This window comes from Macaca mulatta, chromosome 7 (assembly GCF_049350105.2).
Source record: "Macaca mulatta isolate MMU2019108-1 chromosome 7, T2T-MMU8v2.0, whole genome shotgun sequence".
Lineage (NCBI taxonomy): Eukaryota > Metazoa > Chordata > Mammalia > Primates > Cercopithecidae > Macaca > Macaca mulatta.
In genome coordinates, this window is record NC_133412.1 from 101,889,933 (window position 1) to 101,911,558 (window position 21,626).

At 38.9% G+C, this 21,626-nt stretch overlaps 1 protein-coding gene across 1 annotated transcript; it reads left to right on the forward strand.

Annotated features, from left to right (window-relative positions):
- Positions 1–805: 805 nt before the first annotated feature.
- Positions 806–21,384, forward strand: FOXG1 (forkhead box G1; the record flags this gene model as incomplete). The annotated part of the gene is given in 4 exon segments (XM_077938814.1): positions 806–889; positions 1,367–1,477; positions 1,479–1,483; positions 20,020–21,384. Coding segments are annotated over 4 exon segments (570 nt in total), but the record flags the coding sequence as incomplete, so codon positions are not given.
- Between the last annotated feature and the right edge of the window lie 242 nt (positions 21,385–21,626).

Below are 21,626 nucleotides of genomic sequence, written 5' to 3' on the forward strand. Positions count from 1 at the left end.
CTTTGACCGTTAAAATTAGTTTATGTCAGAAATACACTTCAAAACTTTTGAGGATTATTTTCTTTCATATTTATCATTGTTTTTAATAAGACGAAGGTTGTCCTTTGTGAGATTCTGGAACTGAAACTCATCACAACTTAAAGCTTGAAATCCCAAATTAAAGTTTATTTCCAGGTTTAAAGTATTTTACTTGAATTTGTCTGTTGTAAAGTTAACAAAAAATATTAATATGTAAAACACTGAGAAAGTGATGTAATTGAACTAGAGGAGTTAAAGTATTATTTCAAGTATGTTTCTTCAGCCTGTTACAAAACTGGGAACCAAATGAACATAAAGTCTAGAACTAACAAGGTTTAATACAAATATCCTTATGGTATTTGTGGGAAGCCTTCAGGTAGTTTATGTGACTTGCATAAAATCAAAGGCAGAGAGGCAAAAATTTAGTCTCATAGTGTATTGATTTTAATATATATTTAAGTTGGTGCATATTTCACCCAAATACGTGGATAAATTCAATATATTTAGAAGTCTATAGAAGTGTGGTTTCTTAAAAAAAAGTGTATTTTCTACAACATTGTTGAGGAAATTGCATGCATTGGGAAAATTTTGCTTTTGAGAAATTAATTTTATGAATAGCTAAAGTGGCTGGTTGTGTTTGAGACTAAAAGCCTGTTGGAGAATTAGACTAACAAAGGGGGAAGGTGAAGATCATTAGAGGTTTTAGAACTGGCTGAGATGGGTTGCTGGGGTTGTGTAACTGTGCCTAGAGGGCGGGGTTCCTGTACATTCCTACTTCACCAGATAACCTGCCCCCAACACCACTTCAGCTTCTGCCAGACAGATGGAACTCTCCAGCATGAAAATCTGCACAGCCATTCCAACAAGCAGGGTAGGTGAAACTTGAATTAAAATTTTCCCCTCTTTATTTTTCTACTTAAGGCCAGATCCTGGAGATACGGATAGAATAGAGGTCATCTAGATTCTGTCTTTTGGGCACACACATCTGCATTCTTCCTAAGAACTACCTACCTGTAAGAGTTAAAAGGTGCTAGAGATCTTTCCCAGTTAGTACTTCATGCTAGATTTTCTTTTGTGTGCTTTTTTTTTTTTTTTTTTTTTTCTTTTTGTAAAGGATTTCTTTTCTCTATACCATTCATTCCCCCTTTCTATCCTCCCTTCAGGGCCCTTTCCCCTCAATCACCAGCAGTTAAAATAATCAGCCTCAGATTTTGGCTCCCAAAGGCACCCATTCCCCACCCTAGCGGTCAATTCTAGGGACCTTATCCTTAGTATGTAGGCCAAGAGGGCTCCAGGCTGGCAAATAGACGATGTATTGTTATGTTTTGTGCCTCTTGTCTCCCTCCAGATTTCTACTGTGTTTTGTTTTTGTTTTTCCCCACCACCTAAGGCTCTGCCTGAGGTTGTCCGAAGGATGCCGAGAAAAAGGATATCAGGACTGGAAGCGCTCTTACAGCAAAGATCCGTAAGTGAAAGTGCTTTTCAGAGGGGAAGGGGTGGGGTAGGGAATATGTGTAACTGACTGCTTTTGACTGAGTTTTAACGCCTGACTTTGGGGTCCTGGCCTTAAGTGTTCATCTTTTCTCAGAAAATGTTAGCAGGCTCACTACCAACAGACGTAGCTGAAAGGATGCACATTTTTTTCCACGTTGACAGAAATCACGGTGAATCCCCAGTTCAAAAGGATGTAGACACGGCAAAAGGAACACAGAGAAAACGAGAAAAAATTATACGGAGAAGTGGTAGTGGGAGACTGAAATAGGTCCTAAAGTGTAAATTAATTCATTTCGTGGAAATATGATTTCTGAGTCTTACGGTTGCTACAGGAACTTCCGGGACGCTCTTAACGCTCAAACACAGGGTTATTAGCTATCCCTGTTTCAGTTAAAGCTCTTTTCTCCAGAGCCAAGAACCTGCTTCTCTCTAAAGTTCTTCTTCTTCTTTGGATCGCCCTTCTCTCTCTATTTGTACACTAACATCGCCAACCTTCCCCAGAGCTGGCCCTCCGCCCCCAGCTCCTTGGCCTGGGTCACACCAGGGTCTCAGTCGGATTTAGCCCGGCTGCTCCGGGTCGGGCGAGGCACTGGGTGCGTATGGGAGTCTCCTCTTCTGTCTCTTCGAAAGACTAGGGAAATGAACACCGTTCTGGGCTTGACTTTGTCCCTGCTGGGAATATCTCAGTTCCTGGCTTTGGAAATCTCAGGCAAATAATTGATTCATAATGCACACTTAGGAGACTTCGGTAGTACGCTCGAGAGCCTCTCTGTTCCAGAGTGGCTGAGAGCACGCGCCAGACACAGGTTGGCTCGGCCCGAAGCGAATTTGGGACTCTCGTCGCGGTGTCCTATTAATTAGCCTTCCCGGCGCCTCAGGGACTCCCGGGTGAAGATGGAGAGGTGGCATAATGGCGGGACTTGAAGTCGTTGTGGCAGGGACGCGGCAGCGTTGTTTTCTCGGGTTTTGAACCGGTGTGGAGAAGTAACTTAAGCTGCTGAGTTGGGGCCGCCCTGGCTGCGCGGTGGCAGAGGAGGAGAGGAGCTCTCGGGACGTTGCGGCGGAGATCCCCGCAGAGGGTGAAGCCGGGCGCTGCGCAGGGAGCAGCAACGTGAGGGCGCTCTTGCCCAGGACAAGCAGAGCTGTACGTTTGGTAGCTCATATTGGCTGATGCCAAGAATAGTGACTTCAGAACCTTGGCTGGCGCGCTTCCCTACCTTTTCCCTTTCTTCTTAATCTTCTCTGTGCCACCACCTCCCCCCAACCTTTTTTCGCCTCCCAAAGTTGTTGCCTTTTGTTTACCCGATGCGGTTTCAGATCTCAGCACTTCTCAGCTAGTAGATAAAATTATTTGCTCTGTAATGGACATCTCTTCTCCTCTCCACTTGTTACCCCACTCCCCCTTCGCTTTCTATCCCATTTTGCTTCCCTCTGCCCAAGCCTGTGGTCCAAGGTGGAGGGGTCTCACAGGGAAAGAGGTAGCCTCGGGGTGGGAATTCCAAGAGCACTGAAGGCGGCCAGTTGTTGGTGAAAGGGAGGCCGGGACTCCGGTGGGCAGAGTATCCCGCGAGTGCGGAGATTCTCAGGCGGTCATCTTCAGTCTGGGAAAGGCGATGGGAAGGAAGGGCTACGCAGAACAGAGGTGGTCCACTTCCGACTCCCCCCTCACCCGCCCTCCCCTGCAAGTAAGACTCAATTTCTATGATTCAACACCTTCTTCACCAGCTCCTCTATAATACCCTGAGGTAGGCAGACATTCTGAAAGTGTTGTGATCAGAAAAGGCATTTAAAATGATAACAAATAATTCACAAATTATGTTTGTGAGGGTGAGAGGGAAAATAAAATGCCACACGTTTTGTTTCGTGGTCTGTTGCTTAGCACAGGTAATCTTTTTCCGTATCTTCGGTCCTATCTTCCCTATCTTGCAGAAAAGCGGCATAGGAGGAAAGCATGTTGGACATTTACAGATTTGAGATTCGTGTTGGAATGAAAGGGAATATTTAATTAACAAACATATTTGGGTTCATTTTCGGCTTAGGTTGAATTTGCCTACTCCGCTGGCACTCTCAGAAACTGGAGTCGTCGTCTTCAACTTTATTCCTCCTCATTTCTTCCTATTGTGTCATTCTTTGAATCAATGCGTTTAAGGTGAAAACATATCTTCCTGCGTAGACGTTTTTGATTCCGTTGATTGAGCACGAAGACTAAAATCTGTAATGGGGTTATGGAGAGTTGTCTCTCAGTTCTTTCATTTTCTCATTGCTCTGAAATTTAATGACCTGATCATTGTTGTTTGAAGTTAAATTATCTGTTAAATTAGCCCTAAATAATAACTGATGATATTTTCCTTTTGGATTCGGTTGCCCTTGAATTCTTGGCCCTGGATGGGAGAGAAGTCTGAGAGAGTGTTTTGTGATACAATATTATAAAGACAATGAAAATCAATATTTGTGTGCCAGTGATATCACATAGGAAAAAAAATCCCTTTCAAAGTAGCTGAATTTCATAAAGAAGACATTCTTTTGAAGGCTTGTGCTGGAGAAGCCTGGATTCAAGAATGAATGTAAATAAGCATCTTTGTTGATGAAGAAAAAATATGAACACTGTATTTTCATTACTCTCCAGAATCTAAATATTCAAACTCATCACATACTGGTGCTTGCTAATCTAAGTCAATTCGGCCTTCCAGGGATACATATTCTCAAAAAGAAAATTTAACTTTTAGCAAAATCTAAAACATTGTTTTAGATGTGAATTTCTAGAAATCCAAATTATATTTATTTCTTTAAGTCAGATACTAGTTTGTTTTGCAATCATTATATGAAACAATATTGAAACAACGCAGTTTTTTTTTCTCCTTGCTTGTTTCATGGTGCTTCCATATGCAAGTATAGGTGTGAGAGCTTCCATAGTGTACTGAAGAAATGACATCTTATTTGTTTCAACAAAAGGCCCGAAGAATATTTAAACCAAAATGTACTACAGTAGTTGAAAAAGATCTTTAAAAATAATAAGCACTATTGTGTGTTTTTCCTATTAAAATGTGCTGAATGAATAATTAGAGGCTGGGATAAAGGTTGAAAAATTCAGAGCAAGAATTAGGTGGTAATTTTATTATTTGATACTTTTATAATTTATATAATTAATGATGTCATTTTAAAGTTTGGCAAAGCTTTTGTAGAAAAAACAGAGTACTCCTCCCATCCCATCAGAAATACACTAGAAGGAATAAAGTAGATTCAGGTAGAACTGGCAGAAAGAATTTTTTTTCCAGTAGTAGTATTAATGGAGTTGAAAAATATACTTTTAATTATACATTGCAATCTCTGCTTGCAGGTTAGAAAACTAAAATCGATCATTCCTACATCAATAGTGTTGTCTATTACTACATTGATTTGTGTTTATTTATGCAGAGACTTTCAGTTATTTACTTACATATTTCAGCATCTGCCTCTTGATTATTATCGTGGGTTGCTTTTAATGAAAGAGCTTATATAGGAAGCGAAACACACTTGACAGATCCATTTTAAGTAAACCTGATAGTGAATTATGGCAACCCAAGGAGATTATGAAATTACTTATTCATACTTGCTTTTTAGCAATTAGGAATCTGTTTCTGATTAAAACCTCATGCTGCTTGAAAACTTCCATTCTTTTCTTCATACATTGTATTGATGTGCTTCAATAAAATAGAAAAATAGATGATTTTGTGATGCCAGATATAATAGAATGAAACTGCTAAATGAGCTTTGTTGTCTTTTTCCATTGGCATGATAAAGTTACCCTCATAACAATAAGCTGGCCATTGAGTTTATTAATGCTGTTTACGAAAAATCAAGTAGCAATCATTTGAATATAGACATAATACATGTGTTTTAAAACATCTATTAACTCTGAATTATGCCAGGGGTACTTAGGCTGAATGAGACAATCTGGAGTTCTTGAGTATATAGTATATATATATATATATATATATATATATATATACACACACACACACACATATTTTGTATTATTTAACATTATGTGTGATTATAACTTACAAAGATAGACATCTCTTGAACTAATATCTCACAGGAATGTTACATATCAGAATTCATTTGAACAAATAGGAAAACTAAAGACCCCGTAGTGTGCCTTTTATAAGCACAGAGCAACAGTGGGATATTGAGATGCGTTAATGTCTGTGCCTCTCTTATCACCATTACAAAATATTTAAAGATGACTTTAAAATTGAGAGAAAAAAAGTGACCTAATTTATTGAGGGCTATTTAATGATCATTTTGTAGGATTTTTATTGAAGTTTGGAGGATTAATTCTTCCTTGTTAACAGTTTGTAATACATTTACCAAATACTGTTAACAGCCCTATTCTTTATCTTTTGGGCCAACCAACCACCCCCAGTCTGTGCAAGGAATATAGCAATGTTTTATTTATTTATTTATTTAATTAATTTATTTATTTATTATTTTTTATTTTTAGAACGATAGGGCCTTGGGAGATGGAAAAGGAATTAATCTTCTCACCCTGGCGAGCTTTCCTGAAACTACTTATCCTTAGCGTCCGCGCTGTGAGAGGTGGAGCTGCTCTCAGTCCGGCGGGTGGCTGCAGACCGAAGGTGGGCGAGTCCTGGGACTTAAAAAGTTTTGCAGAAGGTTGAAAAGAGGAGCAGAGGGAGAGTTTTGAGTTTATTTTATTTTCCTTTTTTTTTTTTTTTTTTTTCTGTCTTGTGCCAAGCCCTCGAAGTTAACGTAGCAACGACGTGGTCCTTGTAGGACCAAGCGTTCTTGGCATTCTGTCCAGACTGAGATTCCAGAGCATGGGATGAACAGGACTTATAGCTAAGGCGTACTCACCCACCCCTCCCTCCGTCTTTTTACGCACGCAGCTACTCGTCCTCACATGCATAGGGGTAGTGGACAGTGTTGACTTGAATTGCTCTCCCTCGCTCCAAGCCTTTCCTGTGAATGAACCCGAAAACACTCGACAGGTCGTGAATAATCGTTTTAATGAGTGTGCAAAGCGTGCGACAGGGTGCACCGAGCTGTCGGGTTAAACAAACAACTTGTACCCTGACCAAATCCGATTGTTAAAGTGCAAAGTGATGTCAGTACCATTTCCATTGCCTTTTGGAAATCCACAGATCTGACACGCGGGAGTCCAATTTTCCCCATTAAAGAAAAATAACAATATTTTTCGACCGTGTATGTGATCTTCTTTAATATTAATCTGAGCCAAACAAAACCTCATTTGGAAAATCAGAGAATTAGTCGTGTCTCTCTCAAAGAACAAATTGGAAGAAAGGAATAAGGAGGAAGAATCAGAACAAATATAAAATGTCTAAGGGATAATTTCTTCTTGATAGCTCACACATCACTGCTGATCAATGCTGTAAAAATCTTCCTTTTATATATTGCTTTATAGCTCACTAAAGGCGAATGTCAGGTCACTTGTATCTAAACAACTGGACTGGTAATGTAGTCTTGTACTAAGACTGAATTTGTAGACCTGTAAGGGCTTTTTCTATCAAGTATTTAACGAAAATATTTGTTGTTTGTGTATTAGCCTGTGAGAGAATAAAGGTGTAAGTCGTTTACACATTTATGCTTTCAAGGAAAATAGTTTGGAGCAAAGTAATGGAAAAGGAACCCTAGTTGGCTATTATCTAAAATCATAACAAAAAAATACAAATGAGATTTTCACTGATTATACCCTCCCTCTTTTTTTGCAAAACTGCACTGGAAAATATTTTCGTTCTCATTCAGTAAGACCTATTTGAAATCAGTCGCGTGTTCTCCCTTCCTTATTGATTCTTTTATCTTCTTTAATAATTCCAAACATTAAATATCACATGAAGATTAAGAAAAAACTTTAAAAGATTTTTATAAAATCTTTCACACATTCCCTCTAAAAAATCTGTGGAAAGAAATGTGTCACATATTTCCCCTACCAGCATTTTTTATATATTCATAATTCAAACAAAATGGCCATGATGCTTGGAAATCAGTATTCTAGTGCCACAGATCTAGCTTCTTCAACTCAGTAACAACATAGGGAGACCAAAGCTTATATTTTTATTGGATTAAGCATTACATAATACATATTTTCTATATGAAAGACAGAAAATATGTGATTCCCTGCAATCTGCAAGGTTAGTTGTTCTCTTTTAATTGTAATCCATTTGAAGAAATGAAATTTTAGGGATATAGTACACTTGAATGTGGAAGCTCAGGATTTACACACTTAACTCCTATTGGCCATAATGTGATCTACATATCTGTGTCTGTCTGTTGGGACCATCTATTTCACATACAAATATGTCTATATACAACTGATAGCAATTAAGAGAGTTAATTCAACTAAACTATACAGCTGAGGTATTTGATAGAGTAAGCAATTTTTTAATGTAAGTCATTGTAGTTATGTTATTGTGGTTGCTAGTTTTTATACATCTGTCAATTTGGAAGAGTTTGAAATTCAATTTCCATCATCAAAACTTGGAAAAGACAACCAGGGTTTTAGGACAGTGTTTTTGTTTATTTTAACTGTTCTCTAGTAAATGTCTGTATCTAATTATCAATTCAGAATATCCTTTATTTTCTAGGAAATTTAACAGAAAAATTAGTATTAAATCCTAGGAGCTTACAATTTTTAATTGTTTTACGTATTTTTGGATAGGCAACAGACTGTGCAGTTTTTACCTAAACAGATTTCTTCTCTGTGGGCTGGAGTTGAGGAATTTTAGGAGTCACTCAAAGGCCTGCATCCACTTCTGCTTTAGATACACAAACAGCAAAGCTAGAGGGTATGTCTGTTTTTGTGTGTATGTATGTAGTTAAAGAACTATACTATCAAAACATTAATTATATTTGAAAGAGAACAGAGCATGTTGTGAAGAAAATTGCATTACTGAATTTGTATTCCACAGAATGTCTGAGAGGGCTGAAATTGTATACCTGTCTTATATGATGCACCCTCTTCAGAGAGGTGCCTAACAAGAGCAAAGAGATAAAAGAGTCAAACTTGGAGGGGAGTGATCTTAAATGTTTGGTTGGTCCTGAGCAGAGGGAATCCACATGAAAATGCAAATCACATGAAGAACATACATGGGATCTTTGTTCCCTGTCAACAAAAACAAATAGAATTTTTTTTCCTCTACCAAGCAAATACAGAATAATCTTAGCTGCATTTGGGGGAGGGGGAGTGATTGAATGACTAAGAAAATTTCAGTTATTTTTTTTATCCCCAAGTCCTATTTATTTCACAGCTGCCAAATTTTATGTCCAAAACTTAGGTTCTCTTCTTCCCAAATCCTACATTAGTATGAATCATCCCTGATCATTTTTAGTTTTTGGCTTAATTACTGGTTTTCAGCTTTAAATTACCAATAAACTAATTAATCTGACTAATCTTTCTAAACTTCTGTTGAATAGTATAATAGCTGCAACAACAACAAAAATAAATAACAAAAATTACAATAATGACAAAAATAAACTTAATAATAATAATGCAAATAATAGCAGAAACAATTTTAAAATAATTTATCTGGCTGACAGGATGAAGATGTAATCCATTTCTATCTGAAATTTGTGGTTCACAGCTGCAGTCAGGCATTTCTCTGATTTCTTGTTTCACTGGTTAAATGGATGATCTATTCCAACCCAAGTTTCCTAATAGAGACTCCCTTGGTCTAATATGGTAGGTCTTTTTAATGGCACTGAGAATTTTTGTATCCACTCCCCTTTATTGCTATAGACATGCTGCCCTGCAGATGACATTCCCAAATAAACCAACCTTGGCCGGCGGGTGGGGGCGGGAAACTGGGTGCGGAGGCAGACGTGTGAAGGGATTCTTGGGTAAAAGGACCAGGTGCCTTCTGGCTGGAGCCCTGCTGGTGAGTGGGCAAGCTGTCCTATTTGGGAAGCAAGTTTACAAAGCTGAGGAGTTTGAGAAGGGCTGAGTCACTGAGGTTCCTATGAGTCCAAAGGGATCACTGGCCCTAAGGAAGCCAGCCCATAGGGCAAGACATAAGAAGTAGGAATTAGACCCCCCAGGATGAACTCTTGATTCCTTTAGGGATAGAGAGACATAAAGAGGATAATGAAGTGAAGGGAGTATACCTGGAGGGAAGAGAGCAGGTTAAAGATGTTCCTAACTGGTGGTGGTCTGGCAAGTAAAGCTCAGCCCATTTCTTCAGAAGAAGGGAAAAATGCTTTTGTGAGCTGTAAACTTGCCAAGGTTTATTGCTTAGGTGAAAGCACAGCCACCAGTTCCTAGGACTAGGCTTGAAAGTGTCTGCCAGTGAGTCTGTGTCTGCAGTAATCCAACTCTCCTCTCAGCCCCATGTTCTTCCCATCTCATGAACCCCCAGGCACCATTATCCCCCCAAAAAGAAAATGAATGAAATTAAAAAACGGATTGGGAGGGAATTAGACTCAATATTTATCAGGAAGATATTGAGGTGAAAGCAGGTTGTTTTATAACTTCCTTCTTTTGTGAGGGGGGAAGGAAAGCTGGTTAGGAGAAGAAGGGTGATTATGGAAGAGAACAGAGACTGAGACAGAAATTCTTTGGCAGTCCAGCAGCTATGGCCAAATGGAGAAGGATCTTAGCTGTAGAAGGACAATTTTAGATCAAGGAAGAGTAACCGTTGAACATATTTTCTTTGTTCTGTTTTCTTGAAAAGTAATAGAGCCTAGTAATGTATGTAAAAGCAAGATCTGTACACCTTAAAAATTACAAAGAGAAAGGCATAAATATTAATAGCAAGTTTTATCCTTTAGAAAATTTTAATGAAGATATTGTCTTCAAAATCATATACACACTATCCCAAAACCAAGCAGTAGTTGAAGGAAGAAAGGGAGGGATAGAAAAAAAAAAAAGGAAAAAAAAAGAATGCAACTTCCCTGCTGTAGTACCATGCATCTGTCTCTTCACCTTTCACGGCAGGGAGGCTGAACAATCCTAGTTCATTTCATTTCTTCCTAGTCTTTTCATTGTAAAAAGTATGAAAAAAATTCCAGTTCATGAGAATATTATTTCACTAAAGATCAGCAAAGAATGAGGAGCTTTCATTTCTGATGATAAATTCTCTGAGGTGATGTTCAGGCTTATCTCGCCTAAGCCTGCAATGGGAGAAATACAGCTCTGGCTGTAACTATATATCAATCTATTCTTCAGTGAGACCCCCAGTCTTCTCACTGCACTAATCATAACTACTAAATTCACTCCAACTCTTCTGGAAGTACAGTTCTGCAACCTGAAATCAAATAGGAGCTTTCCATATAAAATAAAATTCTAATTAAAATAATATTTTAAGAAAAATACTCTGTTATTATGATAGTTTCTTATTTGTCTGAATTGTTCCTGTGGTTAAGAAACAATCATATGTTTCAATAAGAAAATTAAAAGAAATCAGCACTGCCAGTAAATGTGGCCTTCAATCCTGTTACATGTACTCCCAACTGGCTTTTGAGAATTTATTTTCCAACATTTTGGTTTTAATGGTATATAACTGAGAACCTCCAACTCAACAGAAAAATGCACAACTAAAATAAATTGTGTAATACTTTTGTCATGACAGAAACAATAAAAGCAGTTATTTCAAAGTAGTAAGTCATGCAGACACTATTACACATGCAGTTTATGCACCCATTTAACAAAATTAATATGCTTCTACATCCCAATATCTTAATGGCTGTTTAGGTAACCAGATACTTAAACCATATATTTAAATGCTTATGCACCTATATTACATATACTATGCTGCATATGGTTCAAATATGTATGTTTTTTACAGAAACTGAAAAGCTGGAACAAATATTAGTATTTCTAAGTTTTTGACTATCATAATTGGGGTTTATATGTGATCTACAAACACTGAAGGAAAGCCAGAACCACTACATTTTGCTTAGATTACATTACGAATCAAATAAAGGGTTCTTTCTGTCTTGGGGTGTGCAAGAGTGAGGAATGTAGGGGTTGATGGAATTAAGATATCTATTTTTTTCAGTAAGTCAATATGTAGTAATTTTATTCTTTTAACATTCTACTACTAAGTAAAATAAACATATACAGTTTCAAAAGCAGGAGCCGTAAGCCCAAGTCAAGAGATGATATTTCAGAAAAGATATTCAAATGAAGCTCAATAACATTTTTTCCAACAAAGAAAATTTCAAGGCAGATACAGCCAGATCTGTTACACAAGTGGCAAAGCAAAATATTTTAGTAATGGGCTGTAGGGAGATTTAATGGACTGACACTCTGAATATTTAAGAAGAGGAATATTCCTTTGAAGAGGATTCTGATTGTCTATCAAGCTCCTCAAAAGGAGTGAGGGAAGGAAAGGTTTGGAGGGTGGATTATGTCCAAGCATCTCAGCTATTTCTAGTGGTGAAAAGATGACCTGGGTAGAATAGGAAAGGTTTTGATGATATGAGTGGATCTGCAAGAGTCTATTGGCCCTATCATGTTTATTCTCTTTTAGGTACACATTTCAAAAACATATCCTTTCCAACAGGCTCTCGTTTGCAGTCGCGACTTCACAGACAACAACCAGCTTGCATTCAAGTGTGGTCCAATGCATCAGCCTAGTTTTAAAAGGAAAACAATGGACAGGAAAAATAAAGTTACAGTCTTATCAATGAAATTCTTATTCTCAGTCAGAGAATAGGGAAAAGGGAGGCTCCCAAACAGGGTGATGGGAAGGGAGTAATAACTCTTTAGGTGAGTTTTGGGAAAATGCTAAGTAAAATGCTGTTCAGAAATTGGGATTAATCGAGCAGTTTAAATACAAATCTGCCGGAAATTGGAAATCGTGCTCTGTGCGAATGAAAATGAAAGACTTTATGCATATTCTAATTTTCTCTCTTTGGCTGCTATTTTGGAGGAAGAGACTTCTTTTGCTGATGGTGGGACTTTTTTGTTCTGCACAGGAAATGTGTAAATGAACACAAATGTTTTTTCTTTTGCCTTTCCATTCCTCTCTTCCATTCTCCCCTCCCCCTTTCAACAATCAGAAGTTGTTAGGGTGCGCAGTTCTGCCGCCACCGATCCCAGTGTTATTTCCCATTCCCAGGATGTTAGAGGGCAGGCAGTGTAGGCAGGACAGGACAGTTAGGGCTCCTTTGGAAATCAGAACTTTGGAAATCAATGCAGAGTTTCTATTATATTTTTCGACATTCAGAGAGCTAGAGGATGAGAAAGACTCTTAGTTGAATATGATGAAAAATCATCTGGATGAAAAATCGTCTAGAAAGCCATTTCCTCTCAAACCGAATTCTCAGTGACAACTAGGTGGAAGAGAGCTTAAAAGTGATGGTATAAACCAAGCTGTGAAGACCTATTGAAGATCAGTCCCCTGTCCAAACACTTTTCCTCCTACTCCTTTGGGAACATACAGGGATGGTGCATTTTAATTACATTAAGACCTGCAAGAAACTCTAGTTTTATTCTGATGTAAATCAGTCACCTAATGCTGAGAAGGACTAAAGTGGCTCAAATGGTCGTTTTGTGTTTTGTAGAATACATAGGGGACTCTTGAAATGTGTGGGATGAAGGTAGGGGCGGGAGCGACTCTGTGGTAGAGAATGGAGAAAAAGATTGAGAGAGGTAAAGAGAAGTGCATTTGCAGGGCAAGCTGACAATTTCTCAATTAATTTGGGGCAGAGACAGAGAGACTCCGAGTTTCTAGCTTCTTTTCTATACCCCAGATAAAAAACTGAAGACAGCCTTATTCTGAACAACTCAATTTGAAAAGAGCCCCCCTGCGTACGTCCCCGCACCCCTTTCGCCCCAGCGACCTCTCACAAAGCGCCACCCGCGCCTCGGGCGTCCGCAGAGGCCGGAGCCAGTTCTCGGCCCTGATCGCCGCCAGTCGCCCCGGCTTCGGGGAAGGAGGGAGGAGAGAATAAAGCGCCCCTCTTTCAATAAACGCCACTGCCAACCACTCCAACAGCCACAGTTTCGGTGCCTCCGCCGGAGCTCCGGTGCCCCCGAATGACCGCTTTCTGCGATCGCGTCCGCCCGGACCCCGTCCCTCTTTCCCCTAGTCTTCAGGGAGGGGGCGCCGCTCCGCATTTAGCCGGGCAGTTCAGCACTCCCGGCCCCACCCGCGTGGCTCCAGGCCCAGGGGTCCCTTCCCTTCCCCGTCCGGTTTGGGGGACGCCAATTCGTCTAAGAAAACCCTGCGAGAAGAGCGCGGACCCTTCACTACAAACCTCACGTCAGGGTTACAGCCACATTTAGGAACCTCTTCGGAAAAGCTGAGAAATTCCTATTTTGCAAAAAGCCTTCTGTACTGTGATGGGGCTTTGTGGTGGGAGGAATCTCTGAGAGGCCTCGTGCGACCTAGGTTTAGCGTCACGCCCTGTCCAGGGACATTCTCCCGCGCACGGGAGAACCTGCACTTCCGGTCTCCAACCCTCGCGGGCCGTGACTCTTCCCCTCCCCCGCGCCGGGCCCTGCATTTCCGGCCCCCTTGCTCTCCTGCACTTCCGCCCAGTCACATGGATGATGGATAGCGTTGGGAGCTGTTTTCACTATCTTCCAGGTGGCTGCTGGGATCCTAAACTTGTTTCTTTAATTTCTCTTTAAAATTTGAACGTCCTTTAGTTTTTTTCACTTCCATAGATTTGAGGGTCGAGAAAGCTAGAGGTGGAGAGAAAAGGCTCATTGAAGACAAATCTTTTTTGGCTTTTCAGATCACTTTCCCCTTTCTGAATTCCCTGTACAAATTCATACCAGCAGCTGAGATTTAGGCCTCCAGGTCCTAGGCCAGTGTCTGCACTTAGTAGGCACGCAATACATGTTGAAAGAATTACTGGATAAATGATATTCTGTCTTTAGGCATATTGTGCCTAGGGTTAACGGGTATCCTCAAATCAGTTGACTTCTGTGTTTGGCTGAATTCAGTTGAAAAGTTAATAAATACATGGTTTTTACAGGCACTTAAATGTTATTTATTTAGGGACTCCCCCAAACAGGTGTGGGGCAAATCACCAAAAATTGTTGAAAAAACTATGTAGAGTTTTGTTTGCTTGTTGTTTGTTTGTTTTTTCTGAAACAGGGTCTTGCCCTGTTACCCAGACTGGAATGCAATGGCACGATCTCACTTCACTGCAACCTCTGCCTACCTAGCTCAAGCAATTCTCCTGCCTCAACCTCCCAAGTAGCTGGGATTACAGCCGCCTGCCACCACGCCCAGCTAATTATTTGTCAGAGGGGTTCTCACTATGTTGCCTAGGCTGGTTTGGAATTCCTGACCTCAGGTGATATGCCTGCCTGGACCTCCCAAAGTGTTGGGATTACGGGCCTGAGCCAACACACCTGTGCTGAAAATATTTTCTTGAACTTCTTTATACATACGAGGTAAAATGCTGTGATTCTTAGGTTTTTGGGTTTTACCAACTCTCACCCACGCTGGAGTGCAGTGGTGCCATCTTGGCATACTGCAACCTCTGCCTCACAGGTTCAAGCCATTCTCCTGCCTCAGCCTCCTGAGTAGCTGGGCTTATATGTGTGCACCACCATGCCCAGATGATTTTTGTATTTTTAGTAAAAACTGGCTTTTGCCATTTTGGCCAGGCTGGTTTTGAACTCCTGACCTCAAGTGACTCTCCCACCTCAGCCTCCCAAAGTGCTGGGATTAAAGGCATAAACCACTGTGCCCAGCATTTTGCTTTCTTTTAAAACAGCTTTATTTGATAAGAGGTCAAGACCTTATGAAATGAATTTAAATTCTGGTAGTGAATTTGAGGCAGAAACTAAGACTCCTCTTTTGTTTTTCCTGCTGCTATATTATAGTTTAATTCACTTCCGTGTTGTGTCTTCTGCCTCATTCGGCAGTTCTTGTTCTCTATAATAACTTTTGTTTTTAAATGCCAAAAGAATTTTTTGTAACCAGTTAAGAGTTGTGAAGTTGTGAGACTGAATTCAATCGCTCATCATGTATTAAATGCATATCTACTGAGCACCCGTTGTGTAATCCACAGTCTGTTCCCTAGAGCATTTAATGACCCATGTTCATTGACTGTGAAATACTGAAAATATATAACCAGTGAGCTAGTAATCGTGACAGTAATTTGAAATGTTATAGTTGCAAGTCAATTTAAGCATATTTATTAGCATCATTATTAAGAGGTGTCAGAGGGATACAAATAAGACCTGCTCCTACCCTCTGGGAACTTACAATCTGGTTGGGCAAAATAATGAAATGTAAATTGATAGAAACAGCTACTAAACCATATTCGGTGTCTGGCATATTGAAGGCATTCAGTAAATAATTACCTCACAATAATTGCAGTCCTGTCATTCTTAGAATAGAGTATGATATTGATAAGAAGTAAAGGAAGGAATAATTATTAAAACTTTAGGAAATGAATTTGTCCTGTACATGTCACACATGGAGATTGGAATATGCAAGTTGATTGTGTGTAAGAAGAGTAAAGGGGGCATAAGTAAAGATGAGAAAGATGTTTGATGAGATGGAGTTTGGTGGTAAATTGAAGGAAAACTTAAAGACCATTCAGAGGAGTTTCTATTTGATAGTAGAGGTAATAAAGACCCATGGTGGCCCTATGAGCAGAGGATGACATTACTAAAATTGAGTTTTATTTTAAAAATGATTATAGGTTGGGCGCACTGGCTCATGCCTGTAATCCCAGCAGTTTGGGAGGCAGAGGTGGGCGGATCACCTGAAGTCAGGAGTCCGAGACTAGCCTGGCCAACATGGCGAAACCCTGTCTCTACTTAAAATACAAAAATTAGCCGGGCATGGTGGCTTGTGTCTGTAATCCCAGTTACCCAGAAGGCTGAGGCAGGAGAATTGCTGGAACCTGGGAGGCAGAGGCTACAGCGAGCCGAGATCGCGCCACTGCCCTCTAGCCTGGGCAACAGAGCAAAACTTTATCTCAATAACATACATATATACATACATACATACATACATATGTATACACATACATATTCTAGCCAGCTACTGAATATAGGGAAAACTGCAGGAGAAAAGATTTTGGTGCAGTTCTGGAATGCAGTACTGTTAGAGAATGGCTATAGTCAGAGCTATCATTACGTCCCTTCTCAATTTTTATACAATTGATTGCATTGAAATGATGAAATCAGGAATGAATCTCGCATAGAACAAAAGCCAGAGTACCACTGGAATCAGTACTACCCCTTATTTTTCATTATTGATAGTGATAGGGGATGTTAGACATTGAGAGAAGGCAACTAACCCCAAAATATCTTCATCACCAGTTAAGCTCTAGGTTTTTTTTTTTTTTTTTCCATTTAGCATATCTACCCTTTATGCAATTGCAGTCGTTCTCAACTGGGGTGATTTTTGTCCCTTCCCTCCCTTGGGAGACTTTTCACAATGTCTGGAGACATTTTTTAGTTACAGCACCTCTGGGGCCACTACTGACATCTGGTAGATAGAGGACCAGTGTATTGCTGAACATGTTAAATTCACAGGACGGACCCCCACAACCACAAACTACTATGCCCAAAATGTCAGCTTTTCTGAGCTTGGAAAACCCTCAGTCATGGGAATGAAGCATGAGCTCCAACTCTGGAGAGCTGCACTGTGAGTCCCAGGTCTTAACTTTTATCATGGCAACAATTTCAATGTAAGAAATGTTTTGCTTAGTGAGACAAACATAACTCTGAATATGCCAGTAACTTTGCCTACCCCTGAGGCCTTAGAAACAAGAAAATCAGAAGGGTACCTGCTTGGATTTTCTACTTTTTACAAAATAAAGTTAGAAATCTTCTTAAGGATTTGTCTTCCTCTAAATGTTATTTAGTAAACTAATAAAATGTGCCTTTGGAGTTGCTTAGCAACTTATGGAAAGCTTGCTTTTTAGAAGTTCATTTGTTTGTTTAAAACCTGGATAGGTTGTATATTATTAGCTACATTACATAAATCAACAAAGAAATGTACACTGAAAATGGAATAAGATGTTTCAACACATTTTCTTCTCTCCTGTCTGGCAATTAAAACACTCTAATTGTCTGGTAGAATTGCATCAAGTATTCGACAAACATTATTTATGTATGAAACTTCAACATAATATTGAGTATGTAAGAGAACCAAAGGGGAAAAATTAAGCAGATTTGTCATAAAGTATGTGTTTATCTTAACCTTTCTTCTTCAAAAATCTTATCTACTAAGTACTTTTATCAGACACTAATTATATGCTTTCTGAATAGAATTTCTCCAACACCCTTCAGTGCCTGCACCCTTTAATCATATCTCATTACATCTACCTAATCCATATCTTTTTCGCATTGCCAGGGCTCATTAACAGTTTTAAAAGCCAATCTTGGACATTATCACTCCTTGTAATCGAAATGAAAATAATGCCAATAATGTTGTATTTCTAAAATAAAATTGATTATTTAAATTTTGTTCGAAAGCCATTTCTTCTTTAAATATTAATGAGAAATTAGCTTTCAAACATGCATTAAGCTAGCAGGACTGGTAAGATGTATCTGAAAACCCTAAAGCACCTTTTCAAAGAAGTTATTTTTATAAGCTGTTTTAACAGTGGATCATCAGTCACTTTGAAGGGAAGTGATCCTTGATTAACAGTTGGCTGATATTGTGTTTCCACAGATGTGTGGCAGCAATACAGCTGCTATGCATGAAACAGTACAGGTAATTCACAAGATAAATGCATTTTCTTTTTCTGATTGAAAAAGATGAAATGCTTCTTCATCTTTATATATTACCCCCATTTAATAGTTATTGACAAGACAAACCAAATGTTTCACTGAAATAATGAACTATAGGCACTGTGTTTCCCATAAATTTAAAGAAATCATTGTCAATTTGGCTAGTACTTTATTCCTTTTGATTTCCTGTTTTTAGAAAATAAAACCCTTACAAATTTGCAGTTACATGACTAAAGTAGAGCATCATGGTAATGACTTTTTAGGACTTGAAAGTCAAATCTTGTGTCTCAGAATGTAATTACATAGGACTAACAAGTTATTCTCTAAAATGGAAGCTTCCTCCACCATTATAATCAAGCTTGAGATTCTTTCTTGAAAGTAATCAGGAAAAGTTTAATGGCCTATTATTTATTTATTTATTTATTATGCACATACTATTAAGTTACAGAGTTCAAAACAAACACTAACCAAAAGTCATTGTCCAAAAGTACAGTTTTTTGAGGTGGTGTGCACTTGCGATCCCAGCTACTCCAGAGGCTGAGGTAAGAGGATCACTTGAGCCCTGGAAGTCAAGGCTGCAATGAGCTATGATTGTGCCACTCCACTCCAGCCTAGGCAACAGAGAGAGAGATCCTGTCTCTAAAAAAAAAAAGTACAGTTTTTAGACAAGTATCCCAAGCTATTGTCCATTAGTAGTGGAGACATGATAAAGTTTTCATTCTTCTTTGAGTTATTTTCCCACTCATTAGTTTTGCCAGATAGCAATGACCTCTTGAATATTTTATCAGCTGTTTCTTCTAGTTTTTCTTTGGAGTATATATATTTTTTCTTTTAGAATTTTGTGTTTCTTCTGATTTCTCTCCATTAATATGATTCGTCTTGTTGCTGACTACAGAAACTTTTAAAGCAGAATCAAATGAAACCATATAGTTGCTGAGTTTGGTTTGTAGTGTCATATCTTTTATAGTTGTACAGTTGCTAATAATCAAATACAGTAATACAATTAGATATGTAGGATCTGTAAGATTGTTTTTTTCCCAAAACTCACTTAGAATTTTCTCTTTTAAATTCCTTTTATTTTTATTTATGTATTTATTTATTTATTTGAGATGGAATCTCGCTCTGTCACCCAGGCTGGTGTGCAGTGGCACACTCTTGACTCACTGCAACCTCCATCTCCTGGGCTCAAGCGATGCTCTTGCCTCAGCCTCCCAAGTAGCTGCGATTACAGGCACCTGCCATCAGGACTGGCGCGTGCGCGGGCGCGCGCGCGCGCGCGCGCGTGTGTGTGTGTGTGTGTGTGTGTGTGTGTGTGTGTGTGTGTGTATTTTTGTAGAGATGGGTTTTCACCATTTTGGTCAGGCTGGTCTCAAACTCCTGACCTCAGGTGATCCGCCCACCTCAGCCTCCCAAAGTACTGTGAGCCACTGCACCTGGCCCCGTTTATTTATTTAATCATTTTTTGTAGGATAACATTGCACATACTCAGTTATGCACAAGTTGTTCACCTTTCTTTGCTTTACTGAAATAGCTTGAGTATTCAAACCTTACCAAATTTTTATGGTGACATGATAGACAAGACTTATTTAAATGGAATTTTCTTCATTTTATTATCAATTAAATTAACTCCATAATAAAAAAATAAAACGGTGAACTTAACAACATAGCAAATCACCATAACAATTTTAAAATTACAAATATGGTATTAATATACTTTAAAATTGTTTTTGCTTTGGTAACCTGGTTTTTGTCTTTATTTCTCTTATTAAGAAATTTTGACTTTTCTATACTGATAATCTTTTTCCTTGTCCTTTTCATGTTGTTATTTTCAGAGGTTTTTCATTAGTCAATACAGTGAAGGCTGGCATGATCATCAGCTTCCCATCAAATAATATCTACCCATCAGTGTGCTGTTATCAATCAGAGATTTTCAAGCATGAGTTCTCCAACTCAAAGAAAAGTAGCTGGATCCAGGAAGAAAGGCATTTGGGGAGGAACAACGTTCTTTACAGTGCTCAGGATGTGTCTCCAGAGAAAGTTACTTCAGCACTAAACAAACAAACAACAATTAACAACTTTCCTCTACAGTATCTTCCAGGCTCTAAACTATTAGACAGGCTCCTAACTTTATCCAGATTTCTCCCATGTCTGAATTCTTGGTCATCTTCCTTGCCTCTGGCTCCACAGGTAAAGAAGAAATAATAATAAAGGAACACAAATCATATGTTTCTGTTGGGCTGACTTACTCCACTTTTGAAGCACCCAGTGGATTAATTAGTCTTATTATTGCATTTACTGTCATCTACACACTTGTTTATGAGAAGGCACTTCTCTTGGCATTTGCCTAGTTGGAAAAAGGAACACTGAGACTGTAGCCACTGGATAATGCTCTTGAAGTTCATGGCACCGTGGCAGCATAAAGCTTGAAGAGACCTAGCTTTTTTATTGATGGAGTGCAACTGATATAGCATTACCTTTCTCTGACACTGTATAATAGCTTTTAGTTATTATGAACTACTTGCTTCCAGTGCAGCAGTTCTTGCCTACCATACCAGTTCGGCACCATTATAAAGACACATTGTACCTCTTATAGGAAGAATTTGGAGAGTTTTAGTATGGTAATCAAGATGTGTATTGTAATAATTAACTGAATTCTGTGAACACACTGTTTCTACCTTAAGTGAAAGAAAAAGAGAACAGCTGCAATTATTTATCTTCACTCATTTCTCATAGATAGCCAGGATCTTTCAGTTTACATTCTCTTGTCCTGAAATTATTTTCAGTTCTTGTTGGTTCTTATAGATTATAGTGAGAAAGCCACCAGCAAGAAATTTGAAATAAAGAACACAAAATGAGATTGCCCTTTGATTGTTAAAATTGCAGATTAGCACAAAATAAATTAGCAAAATATGCGCAAAGTTATCTTAACAGATTAATTCCTATCCAGCAGACTTTGACTAAAACTAATAGAAGGTATTACATATTTACAGAAAAAAATTTTAGCCATGAAAGCTATTAAGGGAAAGCCAGGAACAGCATAAGAATACCCTCTTCAAATATGGTTCAGAGACAAGGGTGGGGACTTTATTCCACTGGACTTCAGTCCCAGTGATAAGGCCACTATTATTGTGAATTAATATCAGGCTAATTAAACTTGATGTTATTAAATGTTCTGTCCATAAAAATATTTTCATTCTGAATTCACGTTTTTCAAACAACATTCTGCATTATTATTTAGCTGTCAAAGTATCTGTGTTCTTAGAAAATACATCAATCAGGGCTGGGTACAGTGGTTCATACCTGTAATCCTAGTGCTTTGGGAGACCAAGACAGTAGGATCACATGAGGCCAGGAGTTTGAGACCAACTAAGTCAATATGGCAGGACCCTGTCTCTACCCCACCCTGCCCCCCAAAATGTAGCCAGGCATGGTAACACGT